Consider the following 22672-nt stretch of genomic DNA (forward strand, 5'->3'; position numbering starts at 1 on the left):
TCTTTAATATATAAATAACACTATTAATAATCTTATCACTTCAACTGAAACCTAAAGTTCAACAACTTGAACAGAGCATTGGTGTTTGAAAAAAAAAAGAAACAAACGAAGTTCCCTTCGAGTGTTGATCAATGAGCTAGTCAGTTTACCCAATTACTTGACTCATACATCATATATTTATATAATTATAACAATAACAATAACAAGAATAAGAAATGACAGAGACCAACTATACAATGGAGCAGATTGCTAATCAGTCATCTATCGAGAAGGTTGTCATCCCACCATTCCCCGTGATCGACAGAGACCCTTCACACTCGCTCACAACGAGCAGCTTCAGAGCCTCAGACTATCTCAGAGCTATCACTATCCCAACTGCACTGACCACCGCTTACTACTTTGCTACATGTATGGACTGCTGTTCTGTTCATGAACATCATCACTCATTCAAATCAGTTCATTGATTGATTGATTGATGTGAAGAATGAATGAATGAATGAACGAATGACGATACATACTAACACAACAACACGACCATTATAAACAACAGACCGTCACAAGCCAACTACAGCAGTGTGGGCAGCAATCGCCTTCCCACTTTCATACCTGAGCCAATACGATATTGTACAACAGAGACTCAGAGGATACAGAATGAACAAGGTCGAGTGCGCAAAGCACAACATCGAGTACAAGTACACTGTGGACTTGCATCATTAGGACATCATTGATTGAATCAATGGCAATCGACACACACCTTGCGATACATATATATACATGGTCTCATTCATTCATTGGTTGGCGATCATTCATCATACACGACTAGACACGACTATAATGTATGATGGTACCATTTCAAACCTATATATCTATATCTAGAGAGAAAGAGAGTGCCTCTGTTATTACTAAATAAATATATATATACATACTACTACTACATCCATGCCCAAGGGCTTGACCTTAACCCTTGCCCTTACCCTACCCTCGCCCTTGGTCCCTCAAATCAAACAACTAGAAACACAATCATACGAGTCATTATGTGATCACATAAATATATTACAATGAACAACAACATAATAAATATAGTTACAGCTACTACAGATAATACAACAAACATTATCAGTTTGTTTAAAGCTGGTAGGTTGTAACAACATCGATACTTACATTCGTCAATTCAAACATACTAATCTCCAACTGACACATAGAGTTGACCAAGCGAGGCGTTGATTGGAACTCACAACAGAAGCCTACTATACACTTGGACACTAAATACTATAGTTGTGATGTACAACTTCATATAGTAGAGTCTAGCAGTGGTTCTGCAGAGGATGCTGTTTCATCATCAGGTGTGGTAGCATCATCATTGGATGATGTAAAGATTGTCTTTGTACTCTATGATGCTTCAAACATTACATTGGATACAATCAAACAACGTTACAATGCTCTGGAAGAGTCATATGATGCTGTGGAGTCAATCGTATTGTTGGAGGTGAGCTCCAATCCAGAGTCCACATCATCAGATATCGAACAATGGTGTGCTGACATGGCAATAGAGAATATATACATGGACAATGAGAAGCATAGGTCACGTGAGCAACAAAGAGACTCTGACACTGGTACATATCATCATCATCATCATCATCATCACTTCATTGATTGATATGAACATGAACTAACTTGATGTTCCCACCAATCAATCACTGACAACACAGACTCATCAAGGATAAAGTATGGAACAGAACGTTTGGTTGAGATACTAGAGACTACAATGTGGGATGATATGGAGTATAAGACTGAGAGTAGACCGACAGCCTCTAGCCATCATGTCAAGGAAGAGGAGAATGAGGAAGAGGATGGTGATGTGACTGCCTCTGCTGCTGCTTCTGCTATTGGACTGGAACAGAAGCAACAAGAGCAGGATGATATTGTCAAGATATTGGAACAGACAATGATTGGATCGACATCGTCATCACAGAAGCAACCGGCAACAGGTGGTCAGGATCAGTCATTGAATCAATCATTGAAATCACTGGAGACATACTTTGAGAAGTTGGCAAAGCCATCACCTTCTGCACCTAAAGACAAGGTGGAGAACGAGGATGAAGATGACGACTTGAACAAGGTAAATGAGGAGTTTGGATATTTCGATATGATGCAGGGATACGTTGGACAACTTCAAGAGCTACGTGGACAGATGCAAGGTCTGCCAGATGACCAACGACGTGCAATGTCTGCCAAGATTGCAATGATGTTTGCCTCACAGTTTGGTGGGGATGATGACGACCTCGATGATGAGGACCTGGATTGATTGTTTGACTGAGGACGGACTTTCCATTCCCATCCAAATATGTACAATTGGAAATAAACTCTTTATTCATTGATGTCATAGTCATCTAGAACTGACGATATACATTACAAACAAGGTGGTCGGTTGCTGTTTTAGTCAACAGAGTTGATGTTGTCGTCCTTCTCTGGTTTCTCCTTGCCCTCCTCCTCATCCTCTCCTCCGTGGCTGTGTCCATGGGAGTGACCATGACCGCCGCCATGAGAGTGACCATGACCGCCGCCATGAGAGTGACCATGTCCATCTCCGTGACTGTGTCCATGTCCATCGTGATCGTCATGCTCGTCATGCTCGTCATGCTCGTCTTCCTCACCCTCGAGGTCATCATCCATGCCCATCGATGAGAAGTCCATACCGCCCATGCCACCCATGCCGCCCATGCCTCCCATTCCACCCATGGCAGCAAACTTGCTTGGGTCAAACATGCCCTGGCCTTTGCCTCCCTCCTCTTCGTCATCGTCCAGGTCATCCTCGTCCTTCCATGTTGCCCAGTCGATAGTGACGAATCTTGACTTGGCTTTGTTGGCCAAAAGGTAGTTCCAGTAACCAGTGTCTTTCTTCTTGAAGAGGAAGGTGGGAAGTCTCATGTCGATGGCGATTTTGCATTGCTCGGGGATGACCTCTTTGTAGAGTTCAATGTCCACCTCGTACTTCTTGTCACCTTGAGTGGCAGAGAATGTGAAGTGTGTTGGCTTGACATCCCATTTCAATTGGTTTTGTGTTGCTACGTCAACAGTGAGCAACAAGCTGTCTGGTCTCTCTGACCATGTTACATTTGGATGTAGACTATGTCGTTGTTATTGTGTATTGTTGTTGTTGTTGTTAGGTGAGCTCTTCATAAGTCGTTCCTGTCTGAACAGGTATCATCATACCTCATTATATCGAACTAAATATAGTGTATATGTTCTTGAACTTGTAATAATGAACTTGGGTGATGAACTTGCAACAAAGTAATTGACTTTCAACTCAAGAACTTCATCTTGAGCACACACAAAGTCGAAAATTTAGTTCTTTGTTTATTCAATCTTGAACAAGACAGATACAGGTAGCAAGAGAGAGATAAAGAATGAAGTCATTACATTCAACCAAACATATGTAATTCCAAGAGATCATCCTTATCTCAATCGTTGCTGTGCCCATGAGAGTGATCATTACACGCGGAGCCCTTCTGATGGCTAGAAGACACAAGTGACTTGCTCGCCTAATCTTACAAGTAAGTAGTTAATTTATCAATGATTGGTCAAGAGAGAGAGAGTACATACCCCCAAGAAGATGAACGACGGAATGATGAATACACATAATGTTCCAGATCAATGGACATATGTGCTTGGTTTTGAATGGAGTCATTACAATGGTCCTGGTCCATCAATCCAAAGCACATACCTTTCACATTGACATATTCTCTCCAAGGTGCAATTGAAATCCAGAGAACGGTTCAACTTGTGTATTGTGAGAATGACAGAGTTTGTTGTTAAATCAACGACTTGTTAACAAAATAGCAAAGGTTAAAGTTGTGCATTTGATGGATTCAGTGAACAATGACTCCAATCACTCCAACTGATCCGATCACCATTCATTCGGTGCGAGGGTTTGGAACCAAATCCACCTACTACCTTGGAAGTCCAAATCATCTCCAAAACACTAATATATATCTAACCAACAAACATAGGGTTCCTTATTACCATCAGGGTACGTGACAAGTCACATACCCTGTTCAATCACTTCTATTGATATTAATACGACACTGATTGAGGAGATGGAAATTGAAACCATCTTCAACGGCAGCAGAAACAACAACAACAACAAGTAACACCAACAGTCCGATCAATCAATCGATGTAGCAACAAAAGCAACAACAACTACATCATTACGATATTGAGCGGAGGTCATCATCACTCCGTCCTCATTGGCCATCAACAATCCAAGGCTGTGATCATTGATCCGTTGGTTTGGAAACATCATTTGACAATGGCCACATCGATTGTTAACCAATTCAACAATGTTATTGACAACGAAGGCGCCAGCAGCAGCAGCAGGCATTTGGAGCTACATCACAACTTGAAGCCGATCCAAACTGACAACTGGAGTTGTGGACTGATGACCATTTACTTTGCCGAGTATGTTGTCGAGCATTGGGACAGGACATCAAGTAGCAGCAGAACAAGCAGCAAACAGGTGGATGCAATCATCAGCGAACTGGAGGATGCTCAACCAAGTCACATAATCAGTACAGTTGTGGACAGACACCTGACGACCTTCTTGGACAACCACATTAACAATGGCTCCATTTATGACACACCAGCAAGAGTGGATACTCACCGACCAACGAAGAAGAGGATGGCTCCACAAAGAGAACGCAGCAGGCGAATAACAAGAAGTGTCGGTTGTCAACCAAGTCCAACACACCAGAGACAACCTCCACTTGTAGATCAAAGAGCAGCGTGAGTGAACTGAAGCAGCATCAGTCAGCAACCAAAAGAAAGGCATCATCATTGCCATCAACGACAACAACAACAACAACAACTGCTACACAGAACAAGAAGCCCAAGACAACGACAACTGCTGCTGCACAGACCAAGAAGCACAAGACATCAACGACAACAACAACAACAACAACAACTGCTGCTAGTAAGACCAAGAAGCACAAGACAACAACCACATCTTCGCCATCCAACATGCCATTCAACTTTACAACTAAACAACATCGATGATCAGAAGCATCAGCAGTCAGAGAGGATAGCTCGAAATCATCAATAAATCCAACAACCTCTGTTTATAACAACAACACAACTGGTTGATGCTGCCAACATAAATGAGTTATAGTGTCATGTGTCTTCAATGTCACTGTTATTGCATCGATGGCTCACTTCTATACACTTGTTGGTCGATTGATTGATTGATTGATGTTGATAAACACACTTGATGATTTAATTGATAGCTAGTGAACATTGTTTGATCGATCTGTCTAGGGTCCCAAGCAAGTTCTGAACAATTGATACCTGTCGATCGATCATCTGTCCTCAATGAGGTGCGCAGGTCTACCTCACCTGTGTACGCTTGAAGACCATGAACTGAGTTGGATGTCTTCATTGTCACTGCTATCGATTGATAAACAAATAATGTTAATTATTAAATTTATAAACAACTCTTTATTTTTTAAAGCTCATCATCCATATCTTCACCTTTCACATTCTTCCAATGTGCAAACTTCCAATCCAGTTCCGTACCAACAATATTATATCCTTCTAATTCATACGGAATTCTTATATCTATATGAAGAGATTCTAAGTATGATTGGGTCTCTCTGAATGCTTGCATCTGAGGGGATAAATCAGTTGATTTTGGCCAATTAGAGGTACCATTTTAGCGCAATAGAGTTCTATAGTATCCACCACACACTTCTTCAAATCTGTTAACAGCTGCGGCCGCGTTCTCCAGAGTCCACCTAACAGGGAATCGAAGTCTGCCAAGATTCCACTTGTTGAATCGTACATGCATCTGGTCCTTACTGTAGTAGACCCCAGGGATAAACTTACTATAGTTGATGTTATTTTGGTTTCCAGTTCCACCAGTTTATCCGGGGTTGTTGGTGCAGTAGTTTGTGGTTTTGTCATATTCCTCATCATCATCATCATCATCATTGTCCGAGGGTTTAAATAGAGGATCTTTGGTTCGGCATGTTTGAGTGAGGTCGCCAAGAACAAACTCCAGCTCTCTGACTGGCGGGACATCTTTTTCCCAGTATGTTACTATGAATTCCTCCATCATTGACAAAATGTCAAGTGGGAGACCATTTGAACCCATTAAGTGACGAGGGTCATCGGGATTCGCAGTACCGTAGGACAAAGGGTCGTTGATCATGGATGTAAACCACCATTTATTTTACATCTCTAACCACAAATTAGCTCATTTACATTTAAATAACATACCACAAAATTCAATCAACCTCATGCAGGCATGTTAATCATTACCCTGTCTCCTCTATCCAATTTCTAATATCTATTGAACTATGAAATACCCTATTACCAAACTTGGAGTCAATGTTAATAATCTATGCAATAGACATAGATCAAACATACCATTAGGTATTGGTATAAAGAATCGTGCTTCGGTAGTAGCTATGCTACCACCCAACTTTTCAAAGCAAGATGACGAGGACTACAAAGCAATACTTTTGGACAAGGCATGCACCGAGGACTGTAAGAAGGCAATTATTATCTTCTTCAAACATCATAAAGTTTGGGCTGACAAGTGGATCATGTTAACCGAGGCAACCAAGGTTGGAGCAACCATGGACTTTATCTTCGATGAAGTTAACGCGCCTAAAGATGGATATCCGAATACACCAACTGACTTCCAATATTACCTCACAAGGGAGGTGGGGGAAGATTATAGTGAATGGTTCGAAGAAACATTTCTCTTGCATCCACTGACACCAAAGGATTTCGAGATCAACTGGACACGCAACATGCTCGATGAGGATCAGAAGGCCAAGCGGATAGAGCAACTCGAGTGGCAATTGAGCGATGCATTGGTTGCACTCTGTCATAAGCGTAAGCGTGAGGAGCAAGTGGAGACGCAAGAGGATGTCGCTGATGACGATGGCATTTCATGCAAGTATATCATCAACTACCACAACCTCTACTTATGAGCAACGTCAACAATAAAGAGTGGATAACATGTTATCCATGAGGCTCTTATATATCTGTCAACTTTGGACATCATCAGTGCTTTCTTGCCTCGTCTCTGGATGCTAGCATCATTATTGGTTTATTATAATGATGTGTTGTTACAAGTAAAGGGAGAGAGAATGAGAAGATGTAGATGAAGCCAATTGCAATCTGTGTGTTGGATTGTCGAGTGGATGTTTGGTAATGCATTGTTGTGGACAGGACAGAATTGAATAACAACTGTACATGCTTAACTGCGAGTGAATGTCTTGGGCGGCTGGATCAGGCTGCGGGCACGCTCCCTCAAACCAGATGGTGCCGGTCCGTTTGTCGCGGGTGCTGCTGGAGCAGTGGTGGCTGCGGGTGGCTGCTGGACGAGCTGAGACGGCAGTTGTACCTGTGGTGGCAACTGTTGTTGTTGTTGTATCTGTTGGTGCTGGATGACCGACCGCATATTATTTATCAGCATCTGCTTGTTGTCCAACAGCTGATCGATCGTGGCCAGATACGTGTCTATCGTCATGTTGCGGTTCTCAAAGTGGGCAATCGCAACCATCTCCTTCTTTAGTATGTCTGCCAGTTGATCCAGGTGTGCGCGGTGATGGTTGACATAGTCAAACTTTGGTGATGCCTTGATCGGTCCGCTTGGAGTAATCGGTACTTGTTGTTGTTGCTGCTGTTGTTGTTGTTGTGGTACGACTGCTGGTGGTTGGGACACCTGTTGTGGAGCCTGGGACAGTGCCATTGACTTTGGCCTTTGTAGTTGTGATGGCATGCTGTTGGCACTGTTGTTGACCATGCTGCTGCTGTTGTTGTTGATGTTATTGTTATCGTAATATTGTGGCTCATTGGCGACAACGGTGTTATTGCTTTTGAAGCTACTGTTGCTGTTACTGTTGTTGTTGTTGTTGTTGGCGACGACGGCAGTAGTGGTGTTGTTATTGATGTCTGGCGTTGAGGAGACTACTGGCTTGACAGCAAGATGATCGGGTGGAGGAAGTGGCGCAGGGATGTTATATGAGTGAACGATCTTGGTCTTGGCCTCGGAGGATCCAAGCTCTTTGACGTGGTAGGCATATCTAAGAGTGTTGAGTGTGTGCTCGGACGATGAATGATTGGGCGACACGTTGGCAATCATCACAGTGCGCGAGTTGCCAATGAACGAATCCTTTAGCACCTGTGTCAGCGTGCTCTGACGGAAGGGTGTGTGCTTGGACGACTGATCCAGTGCACGAATACACTCCTTTAGTGCCAACAGACTCTTGTTGATGTCGGCACCCTCCTTCCTGGTCTGCTTGTCATTGTCGTAGGTGTCTCCACCACGCTCACTGCCTGCCAGATCGATGAAGGAGAACTTGCCGTGCAGCTTGGTCGTCTTGATGTTCTTGAGCGAGATCTGGAGAACGGCGTGCGAACGAGACGAGTCGGCATTGACACCGGTGGAGCCAGTCGACCTGCTCTTGTTGCCCTCGTCCACGCTGCCCATCAGCTCCTGTGCGTTGCTCACGCGTCGCTCACCCAGACCCGAGATGATAACGTTCTTCTTCTCGTTCTCGCGACAAGCCAGCTGCTTCCTGTCGTGCAGCAGGTCAAACAGCTTGCCTCCGTAGATCTCAAAGAAGCTGACGTACACCTCCAGCTGATCCTGGAAGTAGGTGTTGAGTCGGTGGAAGATGTCACGTGCGGCCAGCGCATAGATACCATCGCCGTTGCAGCCCATCATTGTGAAGGTCTTGCCCGAGCCAGTCTGGCCGTAGGCAAAGCAGGTTGCCTTGCCCTTGTGGAAGATCGAGTCGACCAGTGGGTAGGCAGTGTGCAAGTAGATCTGATAGTTATTGGAGTTCTCATCAAACACCTCATCAAAGACAAACTTGTGCTTCTCTGTGTACTTGGACATGTCCAGCTTGACTCTGTATGTCATGTGTAGGTTCATGTTAGTAATCGACCAACCTCGCGTGCGTGCTCAATCATGTCAATGGAAACATACTTTGGCTCATGGACCAACAACTCCTTCTTTCCACTGTTCTCCAGGATGTCCTTTTCATTCTTTGTCAGCTCCTTCTTGTTCAGAGGTCTCTTTCGAACACAGACACGTATACGCTGACCATACTCGCTAAGATCCAAAAAGAAGTCATTCTCTGGTGCTTGTTGCGCCTGTGACTGAAGTGGTTGTTGTGGCTGCAGTGGCACCTGAGCTTGTGGTGGTGGGACTAGATTGCTTGACTTCAAAGACTGTACAGGTGCAGGTCTGTATTGTGGTTGTTGTTGAATGACCTGATGTTGATACTGTTGCTGTTGCTGTTGTGGGATGAATGATTGATATGAAGCACGACTCTCTGAGGCGGGGACGTACTCGTAGTCATCGTCGACCACCTCATCATCGATGATTTCGTCCTCCACCTCCACCTCGAGGTCCTCCTCCTCATCAGTAACGAWTCTCCAGATTGTTATCGTACTTTTCAAAGTAGTCGTCTGAGTCAAGGTCCTCCTCGTCCTCTGGCTCAAACTCAAAGCCTCCATCCTCAGGACTCTCTTCGACATCCTCCTCCACCTCGTCCTCCTCTTCTTGGAGCTGGTGTTGTTGTTGCTGCTGTTGCTTGCGTGGTGGAGTTGATGGCGTGAACATATCATTCTCATTCAAGAAGTCATCGATGCTGTGCTTCTTCTTTGACACGTCAAAGTCCTTCAGGTTGTACTCAAATGTTGATGATGAGGCTGTGTTGCCGCCAACAACATTGGACTTCTCTCTAAGGAGCAATAACTCCTTTGCCTGTGCCACTGGATCGATAGAGGCATTCATCTTGACTGCACTAGCTGGTCCGACCGACCTAAGCTCAGACACATCGACCGACTGAGACATCATCTTTCTAACATTGTTGTTGTTCGTTGTTGACTGAGGTGTGCTCTTGACCTGATCAGTTGTTGCTGTTATATTATTATTTGTAGTTGATGATGAAGGACTTGGCATTGAGAGAGATGCACCTCCATTCTTCTTTAGTTGTTGTAGCAAGTGAAACAACTTCTTTCTGTCCTCAAGTGATGATATTCCAACAAGTCCTGAGTGATGATGATGATGATGATGATGTAACATGATTGTTAGACATATAATGTTGTTGTTGATTGATGAAAGGGGGGGGGGTGTCCTACCATAGTCTTGCATTGTAAAGAGTAGGAATGAATCACAGGTGACTCTCCTCCTAACAAAGTTTGGATGGAAGTCTTCCAGACCTCCCATCTGCAGCCATTTCAGCAGTTGATCATTGTCTGACATATTATTATCTATCTATCTATCTATTGAATGAATGATGTTACTATTAATAGTTTGTATTTGTAGTCGTAGTAGTAATGGTAGTAGTTGGGATGTGAATGAGATTCAGTTCGGTCGATCACACTCACAAGTTGGGTTGTTGGAATGATGATTGAGTTTTGTTTGAAATGGTGTGTTTTTCAAATTTTTGAGCGCGCTCAACTGTCATCAATTCAAATAATCAAAGGAACTTCCAAGAGTGATCAATCATAGTAATAAGTTACAATTTTATTTAAATAATGAATACATTTATTGTATTATAAGTAGTGGAGTTTGATAGTCCATATATAAGCACTTAAGTTAACTCTAATCTTTGATTTGAGTTAGGTGTTACTTGGAGTGACTGCACTGTGGTTGGTGGTGTTGGTACGCGCCAACCTGTTTAGAAGTTGGCATGACTGCCACCATACTTCAACAAGTTGCATCTATCATTGGAGGCACTGATACGGATGTATCCCTTCTCTCCCCACCATGTGTTCCATGAGTCTATAGTTTAATGAAAATAGTATGTTAGTCACTGATCAATCAATCATTCTCATTCAATCAAATATTAAGTTACTTACTCTTGATGATCCAGTAGTCACCATCAGCATTGTATCCAGTGAGTGTTACAGCGTGGTTAACACTGGTCTGTTGAGATGGACACGAGTAGATACCACCTTGGTAGTTCATGAATCCATCATCGGCCATGAGTGCGATGGCGAATGGACCGCTCTGGAGCTCCTTGATGAATCCGGCCTTAGTGGCCTCGAAGTTGTCTGAGTATCCATTCCAGGTGAGACGTGGAGTGTTCGAGGTGTCACATGAGGACTGCTGACCCTGGTATGGCATCTTGTTCTCATAGGTGAGACCGTTGGTCTTGAAGGTGTTGTACACTGATGTTGGCCATCCTCCATTGCAGCCACCAGAGATACAGTTGAGAGCCTCCTGCTCAGACAGATCAATCGAGTTGGGGCTGTAGCCATACTTGATGATGGAGCGAGCCTCAATGTTGGCAACGGCGGCAAAGATGTAACAGCTTCCACATCCGCCCTGGTCTCTCACTGGCGATGAGAAGTTTCTCCAATCAATCGATCCAGATGGGCTGGAAGTTGGCTTGGGGGTTTGAGTTGGGGTAGAGGTTGGCTTCTGAGTTGGGGTCTGAGTTGGAGTCTGAGTTGGGGTTTGAGTTGGGGTCTGGGTTGGGGTCTGGGTTGGAGTCTGAGTTGGAGTTTGAGTAGGAGTCTGGGTTGGGGTCTGGGTTGGGGTGTTGGTTGGAGTTGGGGTTGGACCGCCAGCTGGGGTGTATGGGTTGACACCGTAGTAGCCTCCAGCGGGGTAGTAGTCACAGTAGAGGATGTACCAGTCGTCACAGAGGGAGGCAGAGCAACCAATTTGTCTGGACTTGGACCACATGGCATCGGACCACATATAGCAGGCGGATCCATCGTCACAGGACTGATCGTTGAAGTTGTAGGCTGGGCCAGTGCTCTCGATGTAGTCCAAAACGTAGTTGACATCAAGGTTTTGGTATCCAGTGACAGCGATCCACTCACTGACGCGGTATCTCAAGGCGGAGGGACTGTAGTCAATGTTGCACTTGTCCGAGTGGGCTTGGAGTTGGGAGGCGAGGGTGGCGTTCCAGGTGAGCTTGGGGATTGGCTTGGCGGATGGGGGCGATGGGTTGGCTCTCCATGAGTTGTGACGAGATACAATAGTGTTGATATCGGTCTGGGTCAACTGGGCAAAAGTTCCAGCGATCAATGCCAATACGGCAGTGATTAATAATAATTGTTTATACATTGATTAATAATAATAATAGTATTTTACAAATACAAATAAATAAATAAATATGTGTCTTTGTTTGATTTGATTGATTGATTGAATATATATTAAACAACTTAAAGACCAATATTTATATTGTTGGTGAATGAATGATTGGATGGATGTTGGTAAGACCGTCCTCACGTCGAGTAAACCATTTAAAATTCAAAGTTAGCCATCGATCAGTCGAGTTGTCTACCAATAAAACCAAACGGTGCACCAGTCCAGACCCAATTGAATCCAACAAGTCCATCACACCACTCCACTTACAAGGCGAACAAACAGTGATGGACCCGACGGATATTATCTCCCCAGTATTAATAGAAATCAATCAGTATCATGCTGGTATTGTACTGATGGCGCATAACCACTTTGAAATTTTTGGGCTGACTGTTCTTGTTTTATCGTGTGTTTTATCGTGTTTTATGGCCCAAGCCACTGATTTACTTTGTTTGCACGTGCGCATTCTGGGCGCTACAATTGGACATTTAGACCACTCCGTTTTGGCTACAGCCATTTTCGGTGGCCTCACTGTTCGGACCACGATGGTCAAAGAAACCATCCAACAAGTCAACAAGTGGGTTGTTGAGTTGTTGAATGTTTCGAAACAATCATCAATGTCCATGGTTTTACTGATCACTTTGGAACTATTTAACCTTAACTCGAGTGTAAATATTAATCAAATATAACTTTATAACAATAACAACAACTAAACAATTATTTATTTATCCTTTAATCCATATATATCATATAATATTTATAATAATTAATTATAATAATAATAATGAAATTATTAAACTGTGTAATATTATTCATTGTACTTTCCAATGTATTTGCCAATGCCTTCACTGATGAGGAGGCATTCCAGAATTGGGCTGAAGCCTATGACAAACAATACACCAGTGAGGAGTTCCAAGATGCCTTTGCCGCTTGGAAGGCCAACTTAGACAAGGTTGCTGCCACCAACGGAAACCTCAAGGGAGGAGATGTCGTCTTCAAATTTGGCGGTGCCTCCAACCTCCGTGCTCTTCACGCTGCCCTTGCCACACCAGTTATCACCTATCCAAAGGCTGATCTTCCAAAGAGTAAGTTTAAAATAATTAATAATTAATTTAACCTGGGAATTATTAAATATATTAATCAATAATTCTTCAAATTTAGTGTCCATGAACAAGTTCAGTGATATGACTTATGAGCAATTCAGCCAGACATTCATGGGTGCTGATGCTTCATTGGCTCCAAGTGCTGCTGCTGGTGCTGCCTTGTCCACTGGTGCCATCGCCGGTATTGTTGTTGGAGGTGTTGCCGCTATTGCCCTCGTTGGTGGTCTTACTTACGCCGTGACCAAGAAGAGAGCCGACACCACTGCTGTTGAGACACCACACCAAGAGGTTGAGATGAAGCGCAAGTCCATCGGTATCGATATCTTCAAGTTCCGTAGAGACAAGGCTCACAAGTCCATCACTGCCAGAGGTACACCAATTGTTGTCTAAGGTACAAGACCTGAGTTAGACAGACACACTACTCTATCTACCCATCTATCTACTACTACTACTGTACCTATTTATCTATTTATTACTACTACTGACACAAATAAACTATGTATGTTATTCATTGGCCTGTATTTGCTTCTGACTGTTCCACCAACAGTCAATGGCAAGTATTTGATCCATAATCTATGCACTTCCTCTCAAAGTGCATCACCACCAACTTCTCTTGTGTGATTGATCATTCTCAGTGTGTGTGTGTGTGTGTGTGTGTATGGAGGGTGTGTGACTGATCATTATCGGGTGTGTTTAAGTGTCTGTTCAGATGTGGTTGACAATGCCCATCAGTTTAAATTGAATTGAAAGACCTTGGATGTTATAAATTAATCGTTTATACATTCCACATCTTAATAAATTATATTATTGTATTGTATTTCTAGCTATCAAACAAAGAATGAAGACTACATATTCAAGGAAGTGTTTATCACAATTATTAATTGTTGCACTAGTTTGTTATTTATTAATCATATTCTATACCAATAGTTATATGAATCACGTAAGTAAATCATCATTGTTTAGAATTGAATGAATTTAATCTTTACACACATCATTATTAGGATCCAAACAATACAGATAATTATATAGATTCTAAACCAAGAAGAAATCCTAAAATTATATATAGTAAACAAGTTGAAGTACTTTTGAATCTACATGTACAACCTGAAGTTGATGCAACTGCTACAATAGTACATCCAGAGTTATTGGAACAAGTTGTCAAAGAGACTCCAGAACCAACAAAAATTTCAAAAGACGATTCATCTTCACAGTCATCAGTGGAGGATCAACCGAGAGTACCATCACCAACACCTTCAATAGTATATCAAACTGTTAATGTTAATGGAGAGTACATTGGAAATGATATAACATACTTGGATATAGACACTGATGATCATGTTGATGCAAACAGACAAAGAGCCAATCATGTTAGAAATGCTATGAAACATGCTTGGGACAACTATGCCCTATATGCAATGGGCACGGATGAGTATTCTCCAATATCAGGTAACCATACCAATTGGTTATTCCTTGGTGTATCTGTCATAGACTCATTAGATACACTATACATGATGAATCTCAAAGAGGAGTATCAACAAGCTAGGCAATGGGTAAATGATAATATTACAAAGCATCATTATTATGTATGTTTCTCTGAATCAATCAAGTCTAGTTAAGTGATTAACGCTCAATCATATACATATAGGATGAAGTGATATCAGTGTTTGAGACAAACATTAGAGTTATTGGAGGATTCTTAACATCATATGAACTCACTCACGATCAGTTGTACCTTGATGAGGCTGAACTTTTGGCAAATAGACTACTGGAGTCATGGACATTGGATATATTCCCCAACTCAAGATTGAACTTGAATAAGTAAGTACAAGTGATCATTCAGGGACCGCGGTCTACTTACATACTGACCATGGTTCACATATATATAGTTCATTGACTTTGGAAGCAACATGTTTCATATTATCAGAGATTGGTACAATGTTCTTGGAGTTTACTCATTTGTCAATACTGACTGGCATTTCTACATATGCACAGAAGGTGGAGTTGATTAGAGAATCGTTACAAACACGATTGACACCATATCCAGGTCTACTACCTACAATGTTATCACCTACATACTACTGCTGTAACATATTCTCAATTGGTGCCAATGGTGATTCATACTATGAATACCTTTTGAAGATGTGGATATACACTGGCAAAAAGAATGACAACTATCGCAAGATGTATCTAGATGCCACCAACTCAATCCTCAACAATATGTACAAAGTATCAAGTCTTGGTGAAGCTTATATAACAAACATTGAGAATGTAAGTTATATTAATCAATCATTTGGAGTAGTTCCATCACTCACTCAATCACTTTATCAATCAATAGGGTAACCTAACTCATAAGATGGAACATCTGATGTGCTTTGTTGGAGGAATGTTTGCACTTGGCGCTCAGGTTAACATTACGATGGATCAGAGAATGAATGATTTACATTGGAAGGCTGCCGTGGAGTTGACAAAGACATGTGCCAATTCATATATCAAGACAAAGTCTGGATTGGGTCCAGAGACATTTGAGTTCACAAAGGATGGTAGACAATTGCCAACTGCACCAAACTTTATACAACGTCCAGAGACTGTAGAGTCAATATTCATACTCTATCGATTTACTGGTGATCCAATGTATCAAGATTGGGGATGGCAGATATTCAAAGCAATCGAGCAGCATTGTCGAGTGGAGACAGGATACGTTGGTCTCAAAGACACCAACAATCCATCAAAGAAGGATGACCTACAACAGAGCTTCTTTATGGCCGAGACCCTAAAGGTATGAAGTTATCCATCCATCGGCTATACCAATTATCAACATACTAACCATTCTAACTAGTATCTGTATTTGTTGTTTGAGGACTCAGAAATGATACCTTTGGATAAATATGTATTCAACACAGAGGCACATCCATTACCAATACTGAATGATCAACAAGTGAAGGAGTACTTTGAGATGATATCAAAGAACCAGACCAAGATAATAGCAAAGTCCTAGTTTATAAAGTAATCGCCAATATGACAACTAGTGAATGTTGATCGCTTGGAATGATATTGATCGTCATCCAGGTGTAGTGGTGGAGTTTGATGCATAAGCTGATCCAATTCATCCAGTGTCGGTAGGGCGAGATCATTGGCATCACCACCGGTGGTGGTATATACAGGGTTGGCATAGACATCCTGTACACGATTGATTGTTATCATTGACATTATGTGATCACACTCGCCCAGGCACATTGGCCATTGACTGTCGTATTGTTTACGAATGATCACTCGATTGCCATTGGCCTCTAGACGATTGGGATGGCTGATGCCAGTCTTGATGCCCAAGTACTTGATGATGGCGTCAATGATGTGTTTGACTGTCTCGCTCCTGTACACTGTTGAGCACATGTCCCATGGATAGTTCCAGTCTCTCTTTGATCCATCCAATCGATCCCATTGAATATAAGTGCCCTTGCTATCCTCCAACTGTTTGAGTGATGTTGGTACATCGATAGGCTCATTGGCCGTGTGACAATACTTGATTGATTTGTTCAACTTGATGAAGTAACCAATGGCATCTGGATGTCGATCCAATCGCTCACAATAAGTTTGTAATGTGAAGTTATTGTAGTAAAGTATATCATCCACTCCAAACACAGTGTATCTGTACTTGGGACGATCGACCAATTCACGAAGTTGTGTTGTAAAGTCTGTCTCCTTGATAAAGTGAACTTGAGGATAGGCAGTGAACAATTCCGCGTAACTCTGTCCATATGTCTCCTTTGAATACGTATAGAGGATGGTCATCTGCAATGGGAATGTCGTCTGGTCATCTTGATTGTACTTGTAGAATGTCCTCAAGTACTCGCCCAACTGAAAGGCACGGTCTTTGGAGAAACATATTATCTTTACGCCAATGTTCAATTCGCTCGGTTTGATCTTGGTCATTGATGATTGAGTGCTTGAGTTGGGGATGAGTGGAAATGTGGGGCTGCCTTGGTTTGAGAGCGAGAGCAATGAGAAGATCTGAGCTGTTGGATTCCTCTTTAGCCATTTTGACCAAAGAGTACTGGTATTGGGTGCGCCTGGACACTTGGAAAGGAATAATGCCATCAACTCTCCCATCCTAGAATTAGTTGATTCCTTGATGATGTCATGATTGTTGTTATTGTCGTACTGTGACCTGTGATTGGAATCATTCCAGGTTGGTGTAAGTTAAGGGTCCAAGCAGTGATACCTTACATCATGGATGACTTACAATAACTTGATGATTGTTGATTCAATGTTGATAAGATGATTGAATGATTGTTCAAACGATTCAGCAGTGTTGATCGTTTTGGGGAATTGAAGATGTTGGATTGATTCCAGTGTGAATGATGATACATCTCCACCTCCAAGACGACTTGATAACTTTTGAAGATAGTGTAATGATGCATTGGCTGCACTAGCTCTTTGTATCGAGGCATTGCGTTTGGATATTGAAGCGGGATGTTTCCTCAGCCTTAGCAGGGGTGGTGTACCAACAGGCATATTATCAAGATGGTATCCCTTGGACAATAACCTGAGCCATAAAGCATAGTCCTCGCAATGTGCATACTTGTTTGAGTATTGGTACCTTTCAAACACTCGTCTCCTAACCATGACAGATGGATGTACTAGACAGCAGTTGAGGAACATTGACCATGACACTATATCGCGACCTGATGGATGTGCAACCACCCTTGTATTATCCCTTGTATTATCATGACAATCGTCTGAGAACATTGTGACAGGGGTGCCAAGTACATCAATATGTTGATTGATCTCCATATGTTGCTGTTGTCGTTCGAATCGTTCAATCTCGGCAATGTCATCAGAGTCCATCCGTGCGATGTACTTGATGAGTGGTGATTGTTGGAGGAGATGTGTAATGCCTCTGTTGAGACTCTCAACAATGCCTATATTAGATTGATTGACTATGTATGAACAACGTTGTTGTTGATCACTCTCCACATAAGATTGAATTGATTGAGTGAGTTGATCATTATGTGAACCATCATCCACAATCAACAATGACCAATTTGTATATGATTGATTCAATATACTATCCACTGCTTGTTTAAAGTGTAGTAACTGTCTTGAACATACTCCATCATCACCATCTGATGATATATATACAGGTAGTATCACTCCAATCATCATTATCTTTGTCAAGTCTGACGAATGAATGTTCGAAAATGAACAAATAATTGATAAAACCTGAAAGTTCACACCTTCCATTCATTCAATCTCTCCAAACAACATCAACACAAAGAAAGAGATATACAATACTAAGAATAATAATGGATACATTATCAGATATATTAATTAAAGAGATATGTAAAGATCTCAATCCTATTGATACTATTCGTGCAGGACTCACTTGCAAGAAATGGTTCAATGTTGTCTATTCATTCACTCAGCATCCTCATTATGATAAACATCCCAATCAATCATTTTATCAAAAGTACCAATATAGATACAGAACAACGTATCCAGAGCAGCACAGCGTCACATGGAACTGCCCCTATCCATTCATACCAACATCAACACTTACATACGGCGGTGGCGGCGGTCATCACCACGGTGCAGACAACTGGTGGTGGCAACAAAACATTATCAACAACCTACTGAACCATGGCTCGGAAATGTCATCGGACGACGACGAGTCGTCGTACGGCCCCCATGGACACCTCTGTGAGTGTGGACACTATCACCATGACTTTGACGACACGGACGACAGCTACTATGGGAACGATGACGACTCTGACGACAGCGACGCCAGTGTCAGTGGCGAGATCAGCAAGACGCTACCATCAGTACAGAAACAATTACAGGATATGTTCAGGTCGATGACAGAGAGGGCGCAGAACATAAAGGAGGTTGACTCTGATGATGATGATGACAACTACTCATCCGAGGACTATGAGGGCGATTACAGCGACTCTGATGACGATCAACTGCCAAGAAACAGAGTAGCTGAAAAAGAGCTGCTTTCAAAGATCCAGGCCTTTGTGTCCACCTTCAAGGAGCCAGCCAAAAAGACTGCTGCCACAACAAGCAAGCCAGCCGCCCCACTAATCAACAACCTTCCCTCTTTGAACCCTATCCTTCCGTCGTCGGTGCCAGTGGGCCTTCCTCCTCTCATACCTGCGACTGCTCCTTCCCCAGTGGTACCTGCGACCAACCCAGCCATGCCATTTGGTAACATCCCTTCACTTCTCAAACCAGCCGCAACTGTACCAACGGCTAGCATCCCTCCACTCATCCCAGTGAGCAGCCCTCCTCCTTTATTTGCCCCGGCCGACATCCCTCCATTGATACCTGTGAGCAGCCCTCCTCCTTTGGTTGCCGCGGCCGCCAATATACCACCACTAATCCCTGTTGCCAGTGTCCCATCGGCCTCTGTCAGCAAACCCTCTCCAGCTCCTGCTGTTCCTTTTGGCGACATACCTCCCTTGATGCCCGTCACTACCCCTCCTTTTGTACCCGTAGCAAGCACCACTGTATCCACTAGCAGCCCTCCAACTTTGGCCACCCCATCCAGTATCCCTCCATTGATCCATGCGAACCCTCCTCCATTGGTTGCTAGCATCCCTCCATTGATCCCTGCGAGCCCTCCTCCCTTAGTTGCCGCGTCCAGTATCCCTCCACTCATCCCTGTAAGCAGCCCTCCTCCTTTGGTTCCCGCGGCTAGCATCCCTCCACTCATCCCAGTGAGCAGCCCTCCCCCTTTGATTGCCGAAACTAGCATCCCCCCATTGATCCCTGTGAGCAGCCCTCCTCCTTTGGTCTCTGCGTCCAGTATCCCTCCATTGATCCCTGCGAGCAGCCCTCCTCCATTAGTTAAAAGAGGCCAGCATTCCTCCACTTGTCCCAGCCAGCGCTCCAACTTCCTCAGTCAGCAAACCTTCACCAACAGTTCCACTTGACGACATGCCTCAATTGGTGCCCGTTTCAACTCCTCCATTCAAACCCGTAGCCAAGCACCCCCGTGTCCAGTAGCAGCCCACCTCCCCGGGTGCCAGTAGTGAACAAACCCTCCCCAGCTGTGCCCCTAGACCTGCCTGACTTAGTCCCTGCTGTGCCATCCACCAACATCCCTCCCTTGATACCTGGATCCAGTCTTCCTCCAGTGTTGTTGCCCATCGCCAACAACACATCAGCACCAGCTATTGCCTCAGTGCCGATCAGCAAACCCTCTCCAGCTGTACCCCTTGACCTGCCTGAATTAGTCCCTGCCTCCACTCCTCCATTCGTTCCCGTGTCCACATCGACCACCTCAACTGCCCCTCCTACACAACCAGCAGCTGTTAGCACACCTCCATCAGTTCCCACTAGTAACAACTCCCCAACTGTTGCAGCCACGACATCAAAGAAGGACATGTTCTACTCCAAGCTACCAAGGACTCGATATCATTTCACAAGCATGGAATCGATCAAGGATGCAGGTGGTATACCTTCAAGGACGACAACACTGACATTCAGCCACAAGTTCAAGAGGGCACTGTTCAAGAACACACTACCTCAGTCCCTCACGGCGCTCACACTGAGCGATGGCTTCGTCGGTCAACTCAGGGCTGGAACGTTGCCATCATCTCTGATCACACTCACCTTTGGTCGCAACTACAATCAGAGGATCGGACCCGGCGTGCTGGGTAACTCACTCTTGCGTCTGGAGTTTGGCTGGAAGTTCAATCAAGAGTTCCAGCCCGGTGTGCTACCTGCCTCACTCACCGAACTCATACTATGTAGCTGCTTTGCACAACTTATTGGAGGTGGTCGTCTTCCATCCGGTCTACTGTCACTGACATTTGGTCCGCAAGGTTCATTCACAGACAAGCCAGTCACCAAGGACACGCTGCCCAAATCACTCACCCGACTGATCCTAGGCAATCAGCCCAACATTCTCACGGATCCGTCTGTGCTGCCAAAGTCAATCACAGAGTTGGGCACCAGGCATGTGTACAAGACTACCGATCTTACATTGCTCAAGACACTTACCATTGAGTCAGGGGAGGAGAAGCCATTACGTTTGGAAAAGATACCGGAGACGGTCACGGCACTCAGTCTCTCGTTCAGGAATCATGAGATACCCATGTCGCCTACATTCCTGCCACAAACGCTCACATCGTTGTACCTGCAAGAGGGTTGGGTGACAAAGACTTTGAAGGACCTCCCCAACTCAGTTATTAAGCTGTCAATCAGTGGCTATCGTCAGATCACCTTTGATGGATTGCCCGAGTCGCTCGAGTCGATGATGATCTCAGTGCATGGAATGTACAACTTCACCAAGCCAATCCCATTGACGCTCACCAGTTTGAAAGTCAACACCTCGTTCGACCTCCAAAGAACCCTCAACAAGCTTCCACCAAAGCTCGAGAACCTGTCCATCCCCAAGTGGCCCAAGTCCCTCGCGTCGTCTGTGTGTCACCTCACTGTGCAGTGTCGTACGGTGGGCACGAACCTGCCTCCCATCCCACTGGACAACCAGCTGTCCTCACTGACAGTGGTCACAGACACGTGTGGCAATGTGTTTGATCGCTACAGATCTCTGTCAAGAATGGTTCCCAACGTCAGTGTCTATCATCTGGAGCACAGTGTATATAGAGGCGTACCAGGACGAACATCAATTGGCAAGATCGACGATGGACGTATCGTAATCATCACACAACTACCAGGCGATGCCAATGTCGTCTCGTTCAGTTCATTTTCCAACTACAACAACAACACTGAATCACTTTACAAGGTCTGATCGGATGGATGTACAAAGATATATTTATATAAACACAATACAACCTTATACTTTACACACATTCAATGTCTGTCTTGTCTTTGCCTTGGTTTGGACACTATCTTTCCAAACTCTCTAGACAATGTCGAATGTAACTCAAACTTGTCAAGGTTAGGGAGATTATTAGTTTGACGCCCATCACTTCGTCGACCCTTTGCAGATTGTGATCACGACGATCAGGCAACAACAAAAGGGGGTACACTTCGGATGCACTGATCAATATCGCGGATGGCCCAAACGTCAAACCTTCAAAAATCGTGTCAATCATTGCAATGGGTCGAGGGGTGATGAACCAAAGCAGATTGAACCGTGATGCGTATGGTTTGGAAGCGAGCAGACTAGCCCTAAGGGCTATCAAGTCTCTATCGGTGGCCCGATACCAAACGAGACAAACCTCTGGCAGATATGTGATTGAGGGGAGGTCATTTCATTCAAACACTGCTATGAGTCTCGCGAAACAATCTGGGAAAAGGTGTCTTTGATTGAATTGACAGGCCCAATCACAGGAACACCCTAACACCCACACACTCACATTGATTCATTCAATCCAGTACTCTATGTCTGACCCTAACAAACAAACTACCAATCAGGTGATCTGATCATGGAATTATATTATAATTAATTACTTAATTACATCATCTCATTCAAACACCA

At 43.7% G+C, this 22672-nt stretch overlaps 13 protein-coding genes across 13 annotated transcripts; 8 read left to right on the forward strand and 5 right to left on the reverse strand.

The window, feature by feature from the left end:
- Positions 1–215: 215 nt before the first annotated feature.
- Positions 216–717, forward strand: SAMD00019534_097890 (hypothetical protein; the record flags this gene model as incomplete). Its single annotated transcript, XM_012894821.1, has 2 exons — positions 216–408; positions 551–717. The coding sequence occupies 2 exons, from the start codon at positions 216–218 to the stop codon at positions 715–717; spliced, it is 360 nt and encodes a 119-aa protein (XP_012750275.1).
- A 341-nt stretch (positions 718–1058) lies between these two features.
- SAMD00019534_097900 (hypothetical protein) lies at positions 1059–2305 on the forward strand (the record flags this gene model as incomplete). Its single annotated transcript, XM_012894822.1, has 3 exons — positions 1059–1134; positions 1203–1613; positions 1710–2305. 3 exons carry the CDS (start codon positions 1059–1061, stop codon positions 2303–2305), a joined length of 1083 nt encoding a protein of 360 aa, XP_012750276.1.
- A 131-nt stretch (positions 2306–2436) lies between these two features.
- On the reverse strand, positions 2437–3722 carry SAMD00019534_097910 (hypothetical protein; the record flags this gene model as incomplete). The annotated part of the gene is made up of 2 exons (XM_012894823.1): positions 2437–3127; positions 3604–3722. The coding sequence occupies 2 exons, from the start codon at positions 3720–3722 to the stop codon at positions 2437–2439; spliced, it is 810 nt and encodes a 269-aa protein (XP_012750277.1).
- A 587-nt stretch (positions 3723–4309) lies between these two features.
- SAMD00019534_097920 (hypothetical protein) lies at positions 4310–5052 on the forward strand (the record flags this gene model as incomplete). Its single annotated transcript, XM_012894824.1, has 2 exons — positions 4310–4458; positions 4644–5052. 2 exons carry the CDS (start codon positions 4310–4312, stop codon positions 5050–5052), a joined length of 558 nt encoding a protein of 185 aa, XP_012750278.1.
- Positions 5053–6461: 1409 nt separating this feature from the next.
- SAMD00019534_097930 (hypothetical protein) lies at positions 6462–6992 on the forward strand (the record flags this gene model as incomplete). The annotated part of the gene is made up of 1 exon (XM_012894825.1): positions 6462–6992. One exon carries the CDS (start codon positions 6462–6464, stop codon positions 6990–6992), a length of 531 nt encoding a protein of 176 aa, XP_012750279.1.
- A 275-nt stretch (positions 6993–7267) lies between these two features.
- Positions 7268–9345, reverse strand: SAMD00019534_097950 (hypothetical protein; the record flags this gene model as incomplete). Its single annotated transcript, XM_012894826.1, has 4 exons — positions 7268–7378; positions 7409–7642; positions 7673–8921; positions 8999–9345. Coding segments are annotated over 4 exons (1941 nt in total), but the record flags the coding sequence as incomplete, so codon positions are not given.
- Positions 9346–9516: 171 nt separating this feature from the next.
- SAMD00019534_097940 (hypothetical protein) lies at positions 9517–10294 on the reverse strand (the record flags this gene model as incomplete). Its single annotated transcript, XM_012894827.1, has 2 exons — positions 9517–10068; positions 10159–10294. Coding segments are annotated over 2 exons (688 nt in total), but the record flags the coding sequence as incomplete, so codon positions are not given.
- Positions 10295–10700: 406 nt separating this feature from the next.
- Positions 10701–12097, reverse strand: SAMD00019534_097960 (hypothetical protein; the record flags this gene model as incomplete). Its single annotated transcript, XM_012894828.1, has 2 exons — positions 10701–10804; positions 10882–12097. Coding segments are annotated over 2 exons (1320 nt in total), but the record flags the coding sequence as incomplete, so codon positions are not given.
- Positions 12098–12905: 808 nt separating this feature from the next.
- Positions 12906–13614, forward strand: SAMD00019534_097970 (hypothetical protein; the record flags this gene model as incomplete). The annotated part of the gene is made up of 2 exons (XM_012894829.1): positions 12906–13206; positions 13283–13614. The coding sequence occupies 2 exons, from the start codon at positions 12906–12908 to the stop codon at positions 13612–13614; spliced, it is 633 nt and encodes a 210-aa protein (XP_012750283.1).
- A 1121-nt stretch (positions 13615–14735) lies between these two features.
- Positions 14736–16219, forward strand: SAMD00019534_097980 (hypothetical protein; the record flags this gene model as incomplete). Its single annotated transcript, XM_012894830.1, has 5 exons — positions 14736–14807; positions 14870–15042; positions 15111–15492; positions 15560–16000; positions 16061–16219. 5 exons carry the CDS (start codon positions 14736–14738, stop codon positions 16217–16219), a joined length of 1227 nt encoding a protein of 408 aa, XP_012750284.1.
- Positions 16220–16221: 2 nt separating this feature from the next.
- Positions 16222–18384, reverse strand: SAMD00019534_097990 (hypothetical protein; the record flags this gene model as incomplete). Its single annotated transcript, XM_012894831.1, has 2 exons — positions 16222–17370; positions 17605–18384. Coding segments are annotated over 2 exons (1929 nt in total), but the record flags the coding sequence as incomplete, so codon positions are not given.
- Positions 18385–18872: 488 nt separating this feature from the next.
- On the forward strand, positions 18873–20156 carry SAMD00019534_098000 (hypothetical protein; the record flags this gene model as incomplete). Its single annotated transcript, XM_012894832.1, has 1 exon — positions 18873–20156. The coding sequence occupies one exon, from the start codon at positions 18873–18875 to the stop codon at positions 20154–20156; it is 1284 nt and encodes a 427-aa protein (XP_012750286.1).
- A 497-nt stretch (positions 20157–20653) lies between these two features.
- On the forward strand, positions 20654–21979 carry SAMD00019534_098010 (hypothetical protein; the record flags this gene model as incomplete). Its single annotated transcript, XM_012894833.1, has 1 exon — positions 20654–21979. One exon carries the CDS (start codon positions 20654–20656, stop codon positions 21977–21979), a length of 1326 nt encoding a protein of 441 aa, XP_012750287.1.
- Between the last annotated feature and the right edge of the window lie 693 nt (positions 21980–22672).

The sequence above is a fragment of the Acytostelium subglobosum genome (assembly GCF_000787575.1).
Source record: "Acytostelium subglobosum LB1 DNA, scaffold: scaffold24, whole genome shotgun sequence".
Lineage (NCBI taxonomy): Eukaryota > Evosea > Eumycetozoa > Acytosteliales > Acytosteliaceae > Acytostelium > Acytostelium subglobosum.